The sequence below is a fragment of the Aspergillus luchuensis genome, chromosome 8 (assembly GCF_016861625.1).
Source record: "Aspergillus luchuensis IFO 4308 DNA, chromosome 8, nearly complete sequence".
Classification (NCBI taxonomy): domain Eukaryota; kingdom Fungi; phylum Ascomycota; class Eurotiomycetes; order Eurotiales; family Aspergillaceae; genus Aspergillus; species Aspergillus luchuensis.
In genome coordinates, this window is record NC_054856.1 from 3,319,501 (window position 1) to 3,339,682 (window position 20,182).

Consider the following 20,182-nt stretch of genomic DNA (forward strand, 5'->3'; position numbering starts at 1 on the left):
TGGTAGTCCCCTCGGCTTTTCTTGATACTTCAGAATGACGATCATGCTGGACAGTGGGTATTTGGATGCCAATACGGCCTCGGAAGGAGCTCGGAGAAATTCATAGATACGATGAGCGCCGTATGGATAGTTAAATCGTTGTCGGATAGATCAGTAATCAAATAAGTGTCCTGATTAGATAGATAGGCCGATACTAACTGCGAGAGGCAGACAGTCGTTAGCCGGCATCTCTATTCACCCCCTTGTATTACTCACAGCGCTATACCAGGGTTCGTTCTTTGGCTGCCTCCGGTCCGAGATCTTTCCAGCGAGACTAGCCCATGCATGAATAGCTCTGGATAGCTTCTCCCCTTTCTCTGAAATATATGTATTGGAAAACAGAATTTAGGTGAAAATCGACTCAAACAAAGTTTTTTCACAATGCCTATCCGCGATGTTGCATTCGAAACGTCTGACCACCTCACACTTCGAGGTTGGGTCTTCACTCCCAGCTCCTTCGATGGAAAGCTTCCGTGTGTGGTAATGGCGCACGGCTTTGCAGCCCATAAAGAATTCAACCTAGGTAGCTTTGCGGAGTATTTCACTTCGAACCTGCCAGTCGCTGTACTTGCCTATGATCATCGTTGTACCGGTGCCAGTGATGGAGAACCAAGACGAGAAATCATCCCTGCTTTACAAATAAGCGACTATTCCGATGCTATCACTTTTGCACAATCTCTACCAGAGGTTGCCGCCCACAAAATTGCTATCTGGGGAAGTTCATACAGTGGAGGTCACGTTCTCACAGTTGGAGCGGTTGATCGTCGAGTCAAAGCTGTTATTAGCCAAGTGTAAGTCTAACCTATAATCCTACGTCTTATCTGGTCCTGTCTGACCTTCATGCGTGCGCATTAGCCCCCTAACCAGTGGATGGGATACGTTCCATCGCATAAACAGAGCTGACTCGATTCCGAGACTCAACAAGTTATTCGAAAACGGTCAGTTTCCTATCCCTTTAATGGATACAATGCTAGTGAGAAAAAGCCTGTCCTGCTGACGAGCTTGAAATCGGGGCCGTAGATCGCCTTGCTCGCGCAAGAGGTGAAGAGCCGGCTCGGGTGCCCGTGGTAGACAAAGATCCTCACGCCTTTTCCGTTCTTCCTTCAGAGGACAGCTATATCGGCTACAGCTCAGGAATACCATTAGGGTGGGTAAATGATGTGACACTTAAGAGGTATGTGGCACAATTTGCTTCTGAGTAACTGGAGTGTAGGGAATGGGTCTAACCATAAAAAAGCCTCGAGGCATTCCGAGCATACGAACCTTCGGCGCTTATTGAACGTATCAGCCCTACTCCGTTGCTAATGATTGTGATGGATAATGATGTTGTCACACCTACCGACCTTGCGCTTGGTGCTTTCGCAAGAGCAAAGGAACCCAAGCAATTACATATTCTGCCGGGAGGTCATTTCGACCCATATAATGGGCAACTCTTCGATGAAAATGCCCCGGTACAGGCTAGGTTTCTACAGAATCATCTCCTAAAGTAGGAGAACAGCTGAACTATTCTGATCATCTGCTGGTTATCTGGTACGTTTGCTATTTGGACTGTGTGTATCGTCAAACAGCTACTACTGGAAGATATGTAAGCCGTTTCAGGCACCTGACCTCACAATAAAGGCCTGTTTGTACAAGATAGCAACTTTCCTATCCCTTCTTGACGGATGTCTATGCTCACCTGACCGGACCGAGAAATCGAGCACAGTTCTGGAAGATATCATGGTTTGTGGGGGCGGCTTGCGGGAAGCCGTTTCATCTCCGCTTCCACAACTCTTTCCATCCCAGTACAAAGCTTCTCGTTGTGTGGGTCTATAAAAAAAGTCCAAGGATTCCAGTTACCTACCCAAAGCCATTAAAATACTTGTTCCAGGATCAGGCTGTTTGGAAGAGATTACTCTCCTCAATCACCATCCCTGCCTCCATATTTTTCAGGATCAACAATACGTGCCTTGACCCGGGTGTTAATTGCATCCATATCCCGACACTGTACTTCAGAGCTCCATGAAGCATGTAGTCCCACCTGTCGCTCCTTAGGGGTCTTTTGTAGGTAGTCCTCCATATACCGCTCTGTGCCGTCATCGTCAATATACGTATAGTTGGGATCCCACCAGTAGATTAACGAGATGTCACCATGACACAAAATAGCCTGGCTAATGGCATCAAAGCAATGATCTGCGTTAAAATTAGTTGGGTATGACGAGGGAACAATATGGGCAGCATGATGATACGAACTCTTATGTATCTCAACCTGCTCCGCAGACATATTTGGGCAGAAATTAGCCAAGAGAAGACAAGCTCTGCTAAGGCCTTATTGTCCCCGCCGAACCCTTTGTGCGCCCCGCATGGATATCCGGCCGACGCACACTCCAAGGGGCCTGAACCTTCTCTCGTCCACCCTTTTGATATCGAGGTCCTTGTCTCATACCTCAATTTAAATAAGTTAGCTATTGGATTCTTTATGTTTCTGCCCGGAGCGGACTCTCTGGACGTTCCGATCTGCCCACTGACAATAGGTGGGTCGAAATTGGTCGAGTAGTTCAAGTACTAGGGTCGGAGGCACGGCCTGGCCCTTGCCTCGGTCGGAGATAACTAGTACGGAGTCAGTTAATTTGGCCACTTTCAAGCAAAGAAACTTTTCTCGTAATTACCATAGTCAAGGAAATTATAGGTTGGATTATATTGTCTTTCGATAACACTACGTGGTGTATTCATCAAATTGGTTAACCACTAGCGAGAGCCACACAAGCCGGTCGAAGGACTTCATAGACCGCTTAACTGCCCGAGGTACCCACATGGCCACTTTTTCCTAATGTAAAATTCTTGGCCAAAGGGTACTATGTCATCTCCTTGAAATATTCGAAAATCTACATTCAATGGCTCAAAATCCAGCTCCAACGCTCGTAGTCTGTCACGAGTAGTAGGGTCTGGTGCCAGTATTTTCGCGCGTACGCCGTCTGCAGATGTTGACGGGTCTTGCTCTCTTGACGCAAATCGGAGATACAGCTTTCGCAAGGAGGGCACATGCGTAGGGCAATGTGTTATCAGACCTTTCAGTTCGGTATACAGTGCGGATGAGCACTGAAGGAGGCAATGGTCAATGAACAGATGACTGAGCGAGCGTGGAAGAACTTGCCAGAGCGGCGCTACCGGCTTCATGCTTCCATCTTCAGTAAATTGCAAGAGATTACCCCACCGCATACAGACAGTTTCTAACCGAAGGAAGTTCGAAAAAGATCCAAAAAAGACCGGTGTGGGGGTCTTGGCATCTTGCCGGACGTTCCAATCATTGAAGGTCAAACTCAAATGGCGGAGCGAAAAACGAGAGCTCTGTAGAGACTGGTATAACTGACGTAGGTCTTGCCAGTACTGACTTTCATATTCATGCCAGCCCTGTTGTTGCAGTGTAAATGACTCGAGCGCAGAGCATCTATTGAGAAGGTGAGGGAGGCTTGGCAATGCAGTATCAGGGCATTCAAAATCCAGATGGGTGATTTGCACGGTGGGGAGATCCTTTGGCATGCTAAGTTGAGATCGGTCACAAGGGTTTGAGACGTATAGCTTGCGCAAAGAAGGAATTCGAAGAAAGGGCAGTAATCGGGTCAGGGGAACCGCATCCACCGATAACTCAGATTCCCAGATACAAGGTCCGTTTGTAAGTGAGATATGCCTGAGTTTAGTCAAGATTCCTAACTCAGGTTTGCTGGCCCACTCTATAACCCGCTCAAAGTGAGGTGAATGCCTAGGAGGAAATGGTCCGTCCTCATAACCCCCTATCCATACCTCTTCCGGAAGGGCAACCCCAAGCTTCTCAAGATTCACAAGCTGGACTAGCAACAGCGCTAGCCAGGCATCTTCAAAATGGTGGAGCGGCCGATGAAAGTCCGTCCGCTCAGAAGATTGCTTGAGGTCTCTGCGCCAAGAATAGAACTTGCGGCGATGTTTGCGTTTAGACTGTCCATAAGGTAACATGAAGTGGCGATATTTTTCTTCGGCCAAAATCTCCAAGGGGGGTAGTTGTTCCCACTTCCCCTCCTTACAGTCGCTAGGATAAAGCTCCAAAGATCGAATCAATGGAGCAAGTGAAGGGTTTGTTATCATCACTTGGGTGAAACGACGGACAGGAAGAAGTGATTGGGGCATGATTCCGTACGCAGCACCGAGATAGTCGTATTCATTGAGAGGGAGCGAGACGTGGTGATATAAATGGGGAATAAACGCAGTGTACCATGCATTGCATACAAGAACCAATCGAGTGTAGTCAGGTGGGGTAAAGAAAGGTATAATATGAAGCAGAATCTCGCTCGGAATTTTAGCAAACATTTTGGACGATATGTAGAAGATACGTGTAGCAGAGGGGCAGTGGGCGACGAGAAGGAAGGGGGGAAATAGTTTAATGCTTAAGAGCCCATGTGGGGCAAGGGACAACTTGTACTTATCGGAACTGGCTGGTCTAAGGGATCATAGCCGGAGGAAGAAATGATAATGGTATCGGTGATAATGGCCAGCGAATACAATATGAGATGATATGATACAATAAGGAGACCCTACATAACGGCCGTGGAATTTCATTGCTATCACCTTGACTTTTAGAAGCCCACATAAATCTCTCAGACAATAGAGTGTACACTAGCTGACGACAACATATCATCGGGGTGTCTCTTCGACTTCTGCCGCCGCTTATCGAATTGGATCAGAATGTGTGCCTATTACCAGGGCCTTGCAGTATGTAGACCGAGGCTTCACAGCGTGAAATGATGTAACTGCCAATCGTGCCAGAGCATTGTTCAATCGGCTTCTATATCCAGCACTCAAGTAGGTATGTATGCTATTATGGGCACAGTTCTTCTTTGTCCCTCTCTTTTTCGTGAAGGCCAAATACGCATAAGATTGAGTTCTAGACCAGCTAGTACTAAAGGAATAGTATATGGTATTGTTTGTTTTTTTACATAACCCTGACGGCTTCAGAATGGTAAGAAACTAATTACGTTATTTTTGTTTGGAAGTTTCGAGAGTGAGCTCAGCGCAACATATATTTTATCATTACCGCGATTACGCCGATGCTACAATTATACCGATCCCATTATCGAATGGACAACACACTATAATTCCCCCCGCCTAATACTACTCGAGTCACTCGTAAACTTCAGAAATGGAAAAGGCGCAAGTATTTTGTTGATCTGACACAGACTAATTACTCACTGTATAGTCGGACTTTCAAGTCCCCCAATAGTTTATCCTTCTCAAAGAACAACACTCCCTCATATTTTCCTTCAATTAGACCCCAGTACTCCAAATGTCTCACTGCGTCTAGACACACATCATTCTTTATACGATCGGTATATTGCTCGGCATCTTAAAGATCTACGATAAAGCTATGACATGCCATCAGGAATCCGAAAGTAATCAAGGGGAGTCGCGTATTATTGTCCACTTTGGGGCTCCCATGTGATATTTTCTCTTCGTGGGTCCCAATGAGTGAAATGGCAGGACTGCAGTTCCCTGTAGGTCCATTAGCAGGGCTCTAATTCGGAAATGTGTCCACCTTGGAGTCTTCTGTCCCGGAATTTATAGAACATCCACACCATAACCTTCAATGAAGGCAATTCGAATACGGTTTTGCTCCTCTTCTGGAAGTGTGTCGAAGCCATGTAAATTCTCTCCAGTAACCTTCTGCATCACAATATGTGCAATGTACCCGCCTGGTAGTTCATCGCTAGAGACCTGTCTTTCAATAGCGTACCCAAGAAGCTTCGGTATGCTCCTGCAGTCTTCTAATTGCGATAGATTATATATTTCGCGGTAGACACCGTCACAAGGCTCAGAATACCTACGGTTACTCGTAATTCTATTGATGTTAGTCCAGTTCAATCCCTTTCTTTTAGTCTTATTTATACTTCAACGAAAGCTATAAACTTACTGCTTTTTTATTTTTATGATATCGGGGTATTTGAAGGTTGATCAATTCTTGTAGCTTCATAAACCTCATATCGCTCATATGTAAAGTCACCTTGTGGATCTTCCTGCTCCCGGACTTTGCTTGAGAGAAATCTACCGACTTTCCAGGCCCCGAATTCAAAGTCTAGTGGAGTATCGAATAGTGGTTTGTGAGAATAAGTACTGGAAGCCATGGTTGTCTCTATCAAGGCAGTAATAGTGGGAAGTTTGAGAAGAGGGAGAAATCCGTAACGACCAACAACGTCACGTGGAGTGGCCTTTTTATTTTCGATCAGGGAAACGTTGTATTCTCTTCATGGTCATTCAAAATGAGATAATGATTGACCGGTATTGTTGCAGCCATAAATTCAGCTGCTTCTAATCTAAGGTACGTATTATGAGCATCGCTGACTTCGAGAACATAGATCTGGACATAACACTCATTAACAACAACAAATATAAATCAAAACAGGAAATTATCACCAAGACTTCAAGACAGCAACGTCACTGTTTTCCCTGCTCCTCAACGTCTGTCATGAACAGTGCAATCCGAGATCAGAAGGTCTTAACTTACAATCTGGCTGCCTTGCTTGGCCTTCACGAGGCATAGTCGTGACCAGCAGGTTGGGATGAGGAGGGGTGATATTACCCATTCTCGTCCCTCTCGTAAGTTGTCGTATGCTATATCTCCGAACTGGCTCCTACAAGCTCTACACCATGTTCTCCCGAAAGCTGTCTACAGGATACCTACAATTAGCATTCGAGTCTGGGCACAACTCATGTGACCTCAGCTAGCGCCCGGGCATTGAGGAGTCTCACTCAACAGCTTCAACACGCCTTAAGCTCTCCGTTTCGACTTCAACATCAACCATCTCCAAATACTTTGTGCTTTCTATCAGCCTAGTCTTCCAAAATGGAAAGGAAAACATGGAGAATGCTAGGTAAGAAAGATAAACCTTCATAGTTCACATATAATATAACTAGGCCCTCACCCAAATAACAGAAAACAACCCCGACGTAATGAACCAACTAGCAGCAAAGCTAGGCTTATCGCCGGAGCTACAGTTCTACGACGTATATTCCCTAGACGACTCATCAGAGCTTACACACATCCCCCGACCTGCTCTAGCTCTGTTGGTGATCATCCCACTTACACCAGCCTGGAACCAAAACCGCAAGGCCGAAGATGCTGACAAAGAAGAACCCTATCCTGGCTCCGGCCGCCCTGATGAGCCCGTCATCTGGTTCAAGCAAACCATCGGCCACGCCTGTGGTTCGATCGGTCTGCTCCATAGCGTGATCAATGGTCCGGCTGTTGACTTTATCAAGCCTGATTCCGATCTCGCGGAGATACGCAAGCAAGCTATACCGCTGGATATGGACAAACGCGCTAAGATGCTGTACGACAGTGAGACATTTGAAGTCGCTCATAAGTCAGTCGAGCAGGCTGGTGATACCGATGCGAATTTAATGGATGAGCGTGATGGTGGCCATTTCGTTAGTTTTGTAAAGAGTGGTGGGAAGCTCTGGGAGCTGGAGGGGTCGAGGAAGGCACCTCTGGAGAGGGGAGATCTTGGTGAGGACGAGGATGTTCTTAGTCCACGGGCGCTTGATATGGGTCTTAAGAGGATTATCGATTTGAATGCGGGTGAAGGAGGAAGTCTGTGTTTCAGTTGCATTGCTTTGGCCCATAGGGCCAAAAGCCATGCTTAATGCTCAATTGATATACAGTGTACGGAGTACTACTCCGGAGTACTGCGCTGACTGTAATCTGCAATCTTATTGGTGGTGAAGTCCCGTCTCTGCTCTATATGATGACTAATACCCACCTCGGCTGTCGCCGGCTCCACCAGCAAAGTCAGCTAGCGCAAGCGAGGACCCACCGCGCAGGTATAAAAGGCGGCTTCCCCCCCAAAGATTTTGAAAATCAAGCGACTCTACGTTAGTTTCCCTCCCCCCTACATTGGGATGAGCCCACAGAAGACTCATTTGCTAACCACCTTTTTGCCTACAGTTCAAAGAATCACTTTAGAGTAGACGTCCCACCTCTGAGCTCTTCTAAAGAGCCACAGAATCTCCACCCTTGCTGATGACTGCTATGTCCTCGATGCCCTAAAGTGAAGCCGTTTTTTACTTCCGATTCGACTTCGCATTTGCACGCTCTGTTACGATCTGTCGTCAGATGGACTTGTTTCGGGTGTCGGTGCGATGGTCCAGGGAGTGGTGATGATCTTTACCTTGTCATGATGTCTTGACTTCGGTCGGTCGGACTTGGTGGGTGTCGAGGAGGTCTGAAAGGTGTTTCCCTCTTTGATTTTTCCATAATCGTTGCGTATCTTTTTCTTTCCCCCAGAAAATGAACATGAAAATAAACTTTCAAATAAAAATGGAAAAGAAAAACTTAAGAAACATTTCAGGTCTCTGCGTAGTCATCATTGTTTTCGCCTTTTTGGGTGGTGTTTTTTATCTGTCACCCGTGCACATAGCGAAAACAAGGCCGACGTCTCAGTCCATGTGTATCTTTAGCAGGACAGGCATCACATTGTGTCAACACCACATCCGTAATCGCCATGTTGGGTTTTTCTTATCAAGCTGTGAGAGCCCTTTGTCCGTATCGTTCAAGCAGTTTTGATTCGGATCTGCTGGGCCCGGAACAGGTCTACTTGTACGTTGGCATGTCATCGCAGTGTAGATAAAGAAATGTATCTACCTCTAAACTATGTTTCTGGCATATATGGGTCAAACAAACTGGGCGACCATAGAGGCGTGAAAGCGACCTCTCCTAACTCGCCTTTCTCCCGCCAATAGGCCTTGAACTTTTCTTGCTGCTCTTTGAAATTCTGCAGGAAACCAAGACCTTCTTTATATGATCTTTCTGCGCCGATTTGTTGTTTCTTCAAGTCGTCCAGCTCTGCCTCAGTAACATCACTCCGTCTTGCCAGGCTTGCGTGGTGCGCCAAGTCCTGCTTCTGTAATGCGATTCCGTAAAGTAACTTGGCTGTATCAATCCACAGCTGGCTTGCGTCAGTTGTGAGGTTCGGCGGGAGGTGAAAAGTGATACCCTGAACTTTGTTTTAAATTTGGGGGGGAAGTTGACTGAACATTGTCCGGCGCTGTGGCCTGCTGCACGGCTTGGGTATCATGAGATTGCTCTTGTTGCTTGATGGGTCGCTGATTTTGCTGGTACTCTTGTAGTTCTCTCGCCTTCGTGATAGCGTTGGATAGCTCTATCCAGTACTCGGGGCTCACGGGGCCATAGCCATTAAGGATCGTCCCTCGGTTATGTACGGGCTGCTTATATCGTACTTTGTCCTGCTCACGCAAGCGTGACATATTCTCGACTTCGTCGGGACTAAGCCATTCTAAATTTGTCACGTGGGGTTTACGTCTGGTGGCTTTAACGCCTGGGGTCGAAGACATGTCCGTCGTATCAAGGTTCTCTGACCGCTCTGGAGCTGGACGTGTGCAGTCATGCTTGCGGAATGTGCTCGTTTCTTGAAACTCTTTTTTGCAGAATCTGCACAATAAAGCCCTCCTGATTCGCTTGGAAGGAAAAGCGTGCATTTCCCTTGCATGTTTTTCATGGGTATCTGCGATGTGCTTTTCGAGTTGCCTCTTTAAACCGAACCTAATAGTCGCTCTGTAACATTGCGGAAAAGAGCATCCAAAAGGCCTGTCGTGCTTGCTCAGATGAGATTCTCTTTGCTGAGGAGTTTCAAACCCTTGATGGAAGAAATCACAACTCGTCCTAGGGCATTTATAGAGATTCCGGCCGTAGAAAGAGTACAGTACTCTCGAGTCAATCCTCCCGCTGCCCACGTTCTCTGAGACAGCTCTCTCTATATTGTCTCTGATGCGGGAAATGACGTCGGGTATATTGAGACACACATTAGAGGCGGCGTCCTGAGTGTAACAGTTGATCTGACTCTGCGCAGAGACAAAAGCATGGAGAAAATTATCTGCAGCAGACCAAGGGCCATGCTCTTCAATTCGCCTCCGTAATTCGTGCGCAGAAGAGGGAATGTTGAAATCCTTCGTAGGGCGCCGGTAGTGCGACTCTAAGAATTTCGACAGAAATCCGATTAATGTCATTGCATCCTCCCGATCTATGGTGCCTTTGAGACCCTCCTGAAGATGGAAAGACCAGAAGCAGACTGCGTAGTCTAGAAATGCATAATATCCAGTGCTTATGAAGTCTGTAACGGACTCATCTGGCAGGATTATCTCAAACCCTGGTAGGGCTAGGTAGCCCACACACAGAGAAGCCATATCCAACTCCACTTGTCCGACGTCAACGAACTTTGCCCGGATGAGGTACCTAGTGGCAGAAAATGTTAGACACGAGTCATTCAACTTATGGAAGCGGAGTAAAAAATGAAGACAAGAAAAATTAGATTGGAGAAACACACTGCTTGGCAGTTGCATGAACAAACTCGAGAGTCCCATCGGTCTTTACTTCAACTAGAGAGTCACATAGATCTCTGGAGTCAAGAATCCATTGACGACTTTCGAAATCGACATCTTCGCCTTCAAGATCAACTGATACCGCGCCCTGGATCTCCCGCCACTTAAGTCGACGTTTTGCACATACAAGCCACCCGAGTAGCTGAAGCGAATGAGGTCGGGAAGACTGGTCTTCAAGAATATTGCTCAAGATCCGGTCGTATCTGCAACCCCCTACTGGATCAGCCTTCAGGTCTTTATATGGAATATAATAACATGAGACTCACGCCTGATCAAGTTGCGTAGGTATTTGCTTCATGTTCAACTCCTTGTAGAAATTGCCTGGTGAGACTTGACAAAAGAGATTGTTCATAACAAGCTTTGCGAGAAGGAACATTCCTGATTATCACATCTGTTAGGAAGGGGATCACTCTTCTCACACAATCGATCAGAACTTACCGCCCGCCTTTTCCATGACAAGCTCCACCATCGTTTTGGTGCTTTCATCACTGATTTGGAACTTGGTTTGAATCTCTGAACCTCGCGACCATAGGAATGCAAGAATGTCATCCCGTGTATCCTTGGCGGTAATTTCCAAGCTTGGGATATCACGTAAAGCCTTGGAGGTGATCCCGTCCCTTTGTGACACAAGAAGACAGATTGTGGAATATGAATTATCACGATCCTGTGGATGTTCGCTTACTAGACAGATCCAATCAAGGATCTTCTTCCTTTCCATTCTGCTGCACTCATCAAGCCCATCGAGGATGATGCAAACATGTCCGGAATTCCTAAGGATTACATGAAGTAGCTCTTTGGCTAATATCTCTGATGAGAATGATTGCTTGCCTTTGCGGCACATCTCTTCGAAGACATAAGGTAGCAGATCGCAATTATGTTCGAGCAGCTGCGAGATAAGACTGGACGCAAGATTGAGGAAGGAGCTTCTTTGCGCATCGCCATTCCTAAAGTAGAACCAAGCCGTAGATTCATAGCTCTTGAGGCAGTCTTCAACCATGATCGAAGCTAGGATAGTCTTCCCTAGAGTAGAAATTATCAGCGGAGTTCGGTTCAATGTAAGCCATTGGGGTAATACCAGCTCCTGGAATGCCATTGACCCAGAGCATCGGCTGCGCCTTTCTTTCCTTCCAAGCGCAGTAAAGTTGGTGACGCAAAATCCAAATCCCCGCTTGTGTATTGCGACTTCGCACGCTCGTGAAAGTATCCTGATCACTTGCGATATCTGCACTATTCAGCCAACATTGAATATCTCTCAGCTGACCCATTTCCTCGTCCTTTTGCAACTTTTTCAGTGCTTCCGACGATCTGATCCCTTCTGAGCGAATATTCTCAAGTTGTGCGAAGGTTAGCCTGTCACCAAACACCTGTTTATGGCGTTTCAAACTGTCGACAACCGGTCCGAACTTCGCTTTGTAGGTAGACCAAGTAGCCTGAAAAACCTGCTTCCACACTTGAAGAGATCAACGATCCATACTCGACTGGCATCTATCAGATGCCTACTTACTAGGCTTCCTGAAATACGCTAGTGCAGTTTGATGAAACTCGAAAATATCCTGAAACATAGACACCACGGCTTGTTTAACAAGATGGTTACCATCGATAAGTCCATTGCAATTTTCTAGAAGCTCTATGCTTTCTCCGATGACTTTATAAGTATCCAGTAGCTCGTTGAAAGCTTCAGACACAGAGCTAGCAACCTGCATTATCTCAGCACCGGCACGATTTGATGGCTTGATATAGGCCATACTTGTAACAAAAACTTCATTGGCCCCTGTTTGACCACGTAAGTAAGTGTAATTGTATAGAACAATAATGGGGCTGATAAATACCCAAACAAATGCGAGCAGGTTAGTCGTGTTCAGCAATATTTCAATTAATTTACCATGTCTCTCCATTATATCAACAAATTTGTAGAGTCGTCGCATATTCTGCATTCGTCTTTCCGTGGCTTGTCTCTTTTCGATCTTCGCTATGGAGCTCTTAAGGGCCGTTAAAGATGTCATCTCAAACTCTGCCACCAGTCCAGGACCTGACTGAGTTTTAAATGAATTTAAGGCCTGCTGGAAGCAGGTTGATCCTTCTGTGGCCATGACTTTCGATGTTTTCTTGGTAGGTAGACAGATGTGTCGGCACCTGCTGCCTTTTATTAGAACAAGGCTGTAGTCGCATGGCGGGTGCGGCTGAGGAAGTTAGGCAGCGATGTGGCAGTGCACCAGCAAATCGATGCGTCAAGTGGCCAACTGGCGATCATATCACTAGTGACAGGGATCTTCTGAGAGCTGCGCCTCGCTGAATCGTTTACTCATAAGCAGAGCAGCGAGAATGGCTCCTCCCTGTTACACAGGAGAAGGAACAATAATTGGAAACCGGAGCCTTTACTTCCAAGGTTTCCTTTCTGATACACTGAGAGCGAGAGATGGCAGAGGATCAGGTTCTTCGGGGCACCAAGAGGAAACACCCCGCTGACGGTACCGAGGCTTCCTGCAATGAACCCTACTCTTCTGCGGTCCGCAAAATCGACCAGGAACGCTGTCATTACGAGGATCCCGGTCTAACAAACGGAAACTACTGTACTGGGCAGCAGCATAGCTCCGAATACACCAAAGGTCAACATATGCAGTTGCTGTCGCATACCCATGGGGACCCTATACCAGACTCCTTGAACTCGGGAAGGCAGAGGGATAAATCCCTAACAAAGGAAGAAGATACAGAGGTCTGCTTTGGATCTGTACGTACCTTCTTGTGCTTCCATGTTCGATTGCTTACCTAGAGAGATCTGTGATATCCATGCGCGATTCATCGATACCCCCCCTTCAGATTGCAACTATCTTTCTGCAAATGCACTCGAGAGCGACGAGGAGAAGCTCGAGGTTCTTCTGGGTTCTGAGTATTGTGTGATATGCTCCCCATTGAGGGATGGTATTATTGGCTTCATCAACTTGGGGGTTTCCAACACCTTGAAACGATTATTTGAAATTGAAGGAACCAGACTGGAAACTTCTCTCTCTCTTTCGGAGTGGAAGTCAGGGACACAGCGCCACTCATCCATCGCCTGGGAAACAAATGTCGAGATCGCAATTTTTGGGGCACGGAAGAATGCTTTTCTTGTTGGTGATTGCTTATCCTCTGGAACTCTGTTCCTCCAAGATCCAAAAATTTCTTGCGATCTGCAATACGAGAATCCCCATAGGTTTCCTTTCGTCGGTGATTTCAAAGACGATTCTGACGACGAATCATCTGAAGTTGACGACAATGACACCCTTTCGATCAACAAACTGGTACCTGCTTCCGCCAAAATCTCTACAAAACGTTTGGAACATATCCTGGATACCTTGCATGAGCACGACTACCTCCAGGAAGTTCAACCTGACAAGAATCTGAATATATCCCTTTTCCCGTATGTATTCCTACTTTGGTCAATACTTGCCTCGATTAACGTGCTGTGCAGTCACCAAAAGGAAGCCATTGATTTTATGATACGCCGAGAAACTGGCCGATCAACCTCTTCTATATCCCTCTGGAATATCCAAAAGGATAAGAACGGCAACCCACAGTAAGGAGGCCACCACGAGCTATCTGCTTTTTCCTTGCTAATATAACTCCCTTCAGTCATTATCATGCAATTACAGGTGACTCCACTACTGAGCTTTCAGTTGGACCGTTGGGTGGTATCCTTGCGGACACGATGGGCCTTGGAAAAACAGTGACAACCTTATCAACCATCCTTAGCACCCTTGATCACTCGGAAGAATGGGTCAAGAAAAGAACTAACTCTCAAGTATCTGGGACAAAAGGCGCAAAGGCCACACTGATTGTTGTTCCAAATGAAGGTAAGATGATATCTCAATCTACAATTCGATACCATTCTTGATACTTATTATGAAAGCGTTGATGGAGCAGTGGCTCGATGAGATCCGCAGGTCGGTTGTCTACGTACCCCAATGAGCCTTGTTGGATATAGTTCTGATCCCTATAAGCAAATTTATACCCGGAACATTCGACCACTGCAAATATCACGGTTCATCGCGCAAAGCCTCCATACGCACTTTCGAGGAATTCGATATTGTCTTGACAACATACGGAACTATCAGTACGGAGTTTGCTGAGAGAGAAAGCCCGATCTACCAAACGGACTTCTTCCGCATTGTTCTAGATGAAGGTACAATTCCAAATAATGAACAGCCTAAACATTCTTACTAACAAAAAAATGTCTAGCCCACAACATAAAATCGCGGTCCACGAGGATCCATGAAGCGGCGTGTAATATTTCGGCAGACAGGCGCTGGTGCCTTACTGGAACCCCAATACAGAACGATCTCGATGATCTCGGCGCCCTCGTTTCTTTTCTTCGTGTCCCATTACTTGAGGATCGAGGTGTTTTCAGGAAACACGTCATCAATCAAGCCTACAATACTGGCACCGATCCCTTTGAAAACCTTCGCTTATTGCTTGGCTGTATATGTCTTCGTCGAACTATGAGTCTTGGTATGCTTGTGGAACCAACGATCAACAATTTAAAGTTGGACTTGGCTCCAGAAGAGAGGGAAGCATACATTAACATATTGGACTATCACAATAGACTCATTGATGTCTCAGTCAGCAAAGGGGGCTCCGTGGGTGCGTTCCAAACAGTTCTGCAGCTGCGAATATTCTGCAATAACGGGCTCTACAGAAAGAAGGACATCCGAGCCTCCCCTACCGATCTCCTTACTTCTGAAGAGTACTTGAATTTTTGGCAGGGAAACCATGAATCTCAGTGTCCTGGTACTGACAGTGAAGCTCTAGCTCTTGGCTCATACAAACTCTCTGACTCTAAATCTTCCCCTGAAACTTCTAATTCGATCAGCGAACCTTGCAGAATACCCATACAAAACAATAATACGCTGGATCTGGCAGAGATAGAAGGTCCTGCCTCGGAGCTATTGAACACTCCTAATCTATTCCGGGAATCGCTGACCCCGGACTACTTATCTTTAGTCGATCAATCTCCGCAAACTCTCGAAGGGACGTTCTCAACCAAACATCGTGCCATTTTGAAGACTATCCTTGGCCATATTCCCCGAGAAAAAGGGTATGCCTCAGTCCCTATCTATCCGTATAGCTACCCTAACCTCTTTCATAGAATTGTCTTCTCAGCCTGGACCAAGAGCCTCGACATCATGGCAGAGCTGTTACGCCACCACGACATTGCCTTCGCCCGAGTAGACGGTTCCATGTCGTTTTCGCAGCGTCAGCAAGCATTTCAAAGCTTCAAGACAAGCAGCGACGTGAATATACTTCTGATGACCATTGGCACCGGTGCGGTTGGGTATTTATTCCTCTTCCTAAACTGTCTTTACGTGCAAGATAGTTGATATTTAAGCAGACTGAATCTCTCCATCGCCACACGGGTGCATATTATGGAACCATCGTGGAATCCGATGGTCGAGCAGCAAGCAATTGGTCGCGTTGTTCGTCTCGGACAAAAGCGACCGGTGGTGATTACTCGGTATATTATGAGAGATACCGTTGAAGAGGTATTCGCCTTTCTATACGTTCGGAAAGACATAGTACTAACTCTCCTCAAGAGTGTAGTATCTCGCCAAGATTTGAAGCTCGACGTCGCTATGGGCGGTTTTGAGGGGGCCTCTTGTGAGGCAGCTGGTCATGATGTATGATTGTATGAGAAGTACTGTCTGTCGTTTTTATCACATATTTCATGTGTCTTCTTATTTTGTTGAATAGACGAATGTCTGGTTGGACTGTTTCCTTCACGAAGAACTCTGGCTACAAATGGACTGGGATATGACCTGGAGTTCTCTTATATAGACTGCCTTTGGTATCGATATTCGGTTCTTGTGCTCGGAGAAATTGAAGAAGAGCTAATGGGCTGGAATGACTAGGTATATCTGCATATATCTGCATAAGTACTCAAGCGAAGACAATTGTGCTTGATCTACTAGAGCGTAATCAGAAAAAGGGAGAGTTTTTGCTGCAGTACTATGTGAATCAAATGCATCGCTAGATATTGTCAATTGTAGAATCACTGGCCAAGGAATTTGTACTTCAACTTCTCATCCACCCGCAGCCCTGTGACCGTGACTGTCTGAACATCACCAGGAACAATATCCATCGCGCTATCGCTAAATCTGACACCGTCGCGTTCCTCGAATACCAAGCATTTGACCGGCCTCTCGGTGCTGATTTGGAACACCTGCTGATCAGAGGCTTCAGAAACCCTCTTTACCTCAAGTCCACGATCCGCAAAATCAAGATACTTGAAAGGCTGAGGCCAATCCACGTCTCGTGCAACAATTTTATCATCCACCCACAGTCGAGCAGCGAGGACGTGAGGTTCTGTATCAATGGTGTGGTCGATGATCCCGTCGGTGATGTTTGTGGTGCCATTGGGCACGATGTCGACGTTTTCTCGCACAATCCGCTCCCGTATCTCTCGTCCAGTGTCCACGGAGAGGAATCGAAGCTCGACCTTTCCGGATATGGCCTTCTGTAAGGAGCTGACTACCCAGAGCTCATATTTGCTTGTCTTTGGGGGCTGCGCATGTGTGATGCTCCAGTCGTGGTGTTCTCGTCGTACACCTACGGCGACTGGGTTCAATACACGGGCTACAGCGTAGTAGGCGGGCTTGGGCCGCAGGAAGTAGTCTACAATGGCCCAAGAGATTGTTGGCCAGCAATCATTCAGCTGCCAGAGTAGTGCACCGCCACAGTGTCTTTCGTCTCCCCATTGGCGACGCCACCCACGGTATCCGAACATCATTGTTTCGGCTTGCACAACCTGGGTGAGGTAGATGTAGGTCTATGTTGGACGGGTTAGCAAGGCTGGTTAACTTGGGGAGGTAGGCACATACCTCGAGGTCAGTAGCAGTTCGCAGGTTCTCGACAAGGTAAGTAGCGATGCGACGTTCGTGTCCGTCGGCCTTGTTATGGAAATCAAGAACATGCGATTGCGGGTATTTGTCTTTTTCGTTCTCGACGAAGTATTCGATCGTTGACATGTGCGGGAAAGCCTCCATGCCGAATTCGCTATTGAATCTGCCACCTAGCGTATCGAAGATTTGATATTTTTCCTGCGTGCCATGCCAAACTACAACCGTCAGTTTTCTGGGTTGAATAAAGTGTGAGAGGAAGCAGCATTACCATTCCACTGGTGCATATCGCCGACTGTAGGATCGGAGGTTATTTTGCCGTCACCCCAAGGGCTACCTGGGTGGTAGAACGTGTTCGGTGAAAAGCGCTCAACCACTGACGGCAACAGCTTTTCGTAGATGTATCTGGCGGGAAAGTCTGTCTTTAGCCAGTTTTCAGGGTTTTTATCTTCGTAGTTATATTCGAGACCGGCCTGTTCCTGGACTTGGTAGTCCTCATTATTACCAACATAGATTACAATGGATGGATGATGGCGCATGCGGCGGACGTTGTAGATCGCCTCTTGTTCGATAGACTTCAATAGTTCGGGCCAGGTTGGATAATTTCCACATCCGAACATGAAGTCCTGCCACACTAAAACACCGAGCTCATCGCAAGCCTCGTAGAAACAATCGTCTTCGTAGCAACCACCGCCCCATACCCTAGGTATTGTTAGTCCTAAGTCTACATTTGGGCAAGGGAACAGACCTGATCATGGCTTGGCGGCCGGCAACCATCAGCTCGATCCATTTTCGATATCGCTCCGGAGTGATGTTCGGAAGTAGGTTGTCTGCGGGAATCCAGCACGACCCGCCGCAGAATATATCCACACCGTTAATTCGGAAGAAGAATGATTTTCCGTGCTTGTCCGGCCGCTGCACGACTTCAGCAGTCCTGATTCCAATCTTCTTGGTAACTCTATGGAGTTCAAGTTGATCGGTCTTCAGTGAAGCTGAAATTTCGTAAAGAGTGGAATCACCATATCCGTGTGGCCACCAAAGGCGAGGCTGGTCTATGCTGAACTCTACCTTTGCCCTGCCGTCTTGGGGTGTGGCTTCTGCTTGAGCAATTTGCTTTCCATGTAGTGTGATGGTGAAGTTGACCTTGTATGGTGGTTCAAGATCAACAAGGTCAAGCTCTGCAAATGCTGAAACAGAAGCAAACTTGTGAGTGGGGTCCAGATCGATCTCCGCCCAGAGATCTGCCAACCTTGTGGAATAAACTTCCAATCTCACTGCTCTCCAGATACCTGCCGTCATGAGGACCGGGCCCCAGTCCCAACCCCAATGATATTGAGCTTTTCTGACGCTCATCCTCGCGGGATCCCCGTTGAAAGAGGCCCAGTTGTGTTTCGGGTCCTGTCTCCGAAGTTCCTGGGCACGCAGCATCGCACAATCAAATTCAATCTCCAGAACGTGCTCATCTCCGCAATCCAGAGCCTCGGTGACATCTACTCGATAGGCCTGAAACATGTTATTGCTTTCTAGGATAACATTGTTATCAAGTTTGACTTTGGCAAATGTATCAAGGCCATCGAATGCCAGGACAATCCTCGATCCTGCCAGGACAGTTGGCCTTTGCAGTATCTTGCGGTATGTCCATGACTTGTCGTTGACCCATCGTGCGTCTAGTTCATTGAACCCCACGTATGGGTTCTCCAGCCTAAACAATATCCAATCTGTACGTTAGCGACCCTTGCCGCGAAATATTCCGTAATAGTACGCACTTTCCATTCGCCTGTAGGTCCTGGTGAACGACAGACGGAACGACGGGAACTGGCATCCATGCGTCTGAAGCAAGGTCATCCCTATCTTTAAAGTACCACCCTGTTGACAGAGTGTATTGCGCGAATGCTGCCATCATGGGGTCTTGGAGGGGTAATTGATACAGGAACCGGCAATTGATTGCTGTTTCAACCCAATTTCAAGCCGGACAGTCAGAGCTCAATAAATAAGAAACCCCATAGCCTTTGAAACATACTACACAGCAATAGGTATGGATATAGTTGCATCCAGGGTCCAGGGTGAGGCTTTACAGAGTGGGTGCCTGGGGAAGCTATGCGGAGAAGTCCCCGCCTCCACGTGCTGCCATTTCCTTTTTGGGCGATCCCCTGACGGAGCACGGGGCCTTTCCCATTTGGGCATCGCTTCCTCTCCATCAACTCTCCCACAGTCTATATTCTCTCATTCTCTCATTCTCTCATTCTCTCATTCTCTCATTCTCTCATTCTCTCATTGTCGTGTATAGGCCACACAATGAAGCTTGCTATCATCGCCTGCTATCATAGGCCTCAGTACACAAAAGATTTGCATTAGGAATCCCTCTGTGACTAACACAATCATACTCTCCAAACCACTGTCTATCCGAAACCGCGCTGTGTCTACTGTGAGACACTTCGCTCCGACCTTACCCATTATGGCACGGCAGGTGCTCCGCACACTAATTTGGAATCGTCCTCCGGTGAGAGTCGTTCTTTATCTTCCGAAGATAGTACCTGACAGCTCTCAAGATCTCCAGATAAAACGATCGCCCGTCACCAACTCTCCAGTGACCACTTCACCTTTCTTTGCCGGCTTGGTTGCGGCCTTCAAGACGGTCCAGGCGCCCACCTTCTTAAGCGACCCATAATACGGCAAGGCCGTCGCGAGGTAACATCCTCCGGTCCTTCGCCACTAGCCTACCCCTCGTCGCTTGGGATTACGACTCCTCACTCCTCATCTCTTTGCACCAGAGCAAGAGTGAGTCGACTGCCTGAATCCTGAGCGCTAGTAACCGACGCACCCCTCCTTCTCGGCATTTTCGTGCCTGCTATCCATGATCCAGGACCTCTGGGTAA

General features: G+C 47.1%; 6 protein-coding genes across 6 annotated transcripts; 3 read left to right on the top strand and 3 right to left on the bottom strand.

Annotated features, from left to right (window-relative positions):
- Positions 1–420: 420 nt before the first annotated feature.
- AKAW2_81133S (alpha/beta hydrolase) lies at positions 421–1,529 on the top strand (the record flags this gene model as incomplete). The annotated part of the gene is made up of 4 exons (XM_041682230.1): positions 421–830; positions 895–977; positions 1,024–1,213; positions 1,277–1,529. 4 exons carry the CDS (start codon positions 421–423, stop codon positions 1,527–1,529), a joined length of 936 nt encoding a protein of 311 aa, XP_041549094.1.
- Positions 1,530–1,939: 410 nt separating this feature from the next.
- On the bottom strand, positions 1,940–2,302 carry AKAW2_81134A (uncharacterized protein; the record flags this gene model as incomplete). Its single annotated transcript, XM_041682231.1, has 2 exons — positions 1,940–2,211; positions 2,272–2,302. The coding sequence occupies 2 exons, from the start codon at positions 2,300–2,302 to the stop codon at positions 1,940–1,942; spliced, it is 303 nt and encodes a 100-aa protein (XP_041549095.1).
- A 4,584-nt stretch (positions 2,303–6,886) lies between these two features.
- AKAW2_81135S (ubiquitin carboxyl-terminal hydrolase) lies at positions 6,887–7,686 on the top strand (the record flags this gene model as incomplete). Its single annotated transcript, XM_041682232.1, has 2 exons — positions 6,887–6,914; positions 6,977–7,686. The coding sequence occupies 2 exons, from the start codon at positions 6,887–6,889 to the stop codon at positions 7,684–7,686; spliced, it is 738 nt and encodes a 245-aa protein (XP_041549096.1).
- Positions 7,687–8,997: 1,311 nt separating this feature from the next.
- Positions 8,998–12,527, bottom strand: AKAW2_81136A (NACHT domain protein; the record flags this gene model as incomplete). Its single annotated transcript, XM_041682235.1, has 8 exons — positions 8,998–10,291; positions 10,383–10,640; positions 10,704–10,815; positions 10,876–11,457; positions 11,513–11,887; positions 11,942–12,134; positions 12,185–12,208; positions 12,267–12,527. The coding sequence occupies 8 exons, from the start codon at positions 12,525–12,527 to the stop codon at positions 8,998–9,000; spliced, it is 3,099 nt and encodes a 1,032-aa protein (XP_041549097.1).
- Positions 12,528–12,853: 326 nt separating this feature from the next.
- Positions 12,854–16,094, top strand: AKAW2_81137S (DEAD/DEAH box helicase; the record flags this gene model as incomplete). The annotated part of the gene is made up of 10 exons (XM_041682236.1): positions 12,854–13,165; positions 13,212–13,834; positions 13,886–13,990; positions 14,047–14,267; positions 14,324–14,357; positions 14,415–14,596; positions 14,653–15,508; positions 15,560–15,745; positions 15,803–15,953; positions 16,005–16,094. 10 exons carry the CDS (start codon positions 12,854–12,856, stop codon positions 16,092–16,094), a joined length of 2,760 nt encoding a protein of 919 aa, XP_041549098.1.
- A 365-nt stretch (positions 16,095–16,459) lies between these two features.
- On the bottom strand, positions 16,460–19,209 carry AKAW2_81138A (beta-mannosidase; the record flags this gene model as incomplete). Its single annotated transcript, XM_041682237.1, has 5 exons — positions 16,460–17,236; positions 17,289–17,524; positions 17,578–18,008; positions 18,055–19,008; positions 19,073–19,209. The coding sequence occupies 5 exons, from the start codon at positions 19,207–19,209 to the stop codon at positions 16,460–16,462; spliced, it is 2,535 nt and encodes an 844-aa protein (XP_041549099.1).
- Between the last annotated feature and the right edge of the window lie 973 nt (positions 19,210–20,182).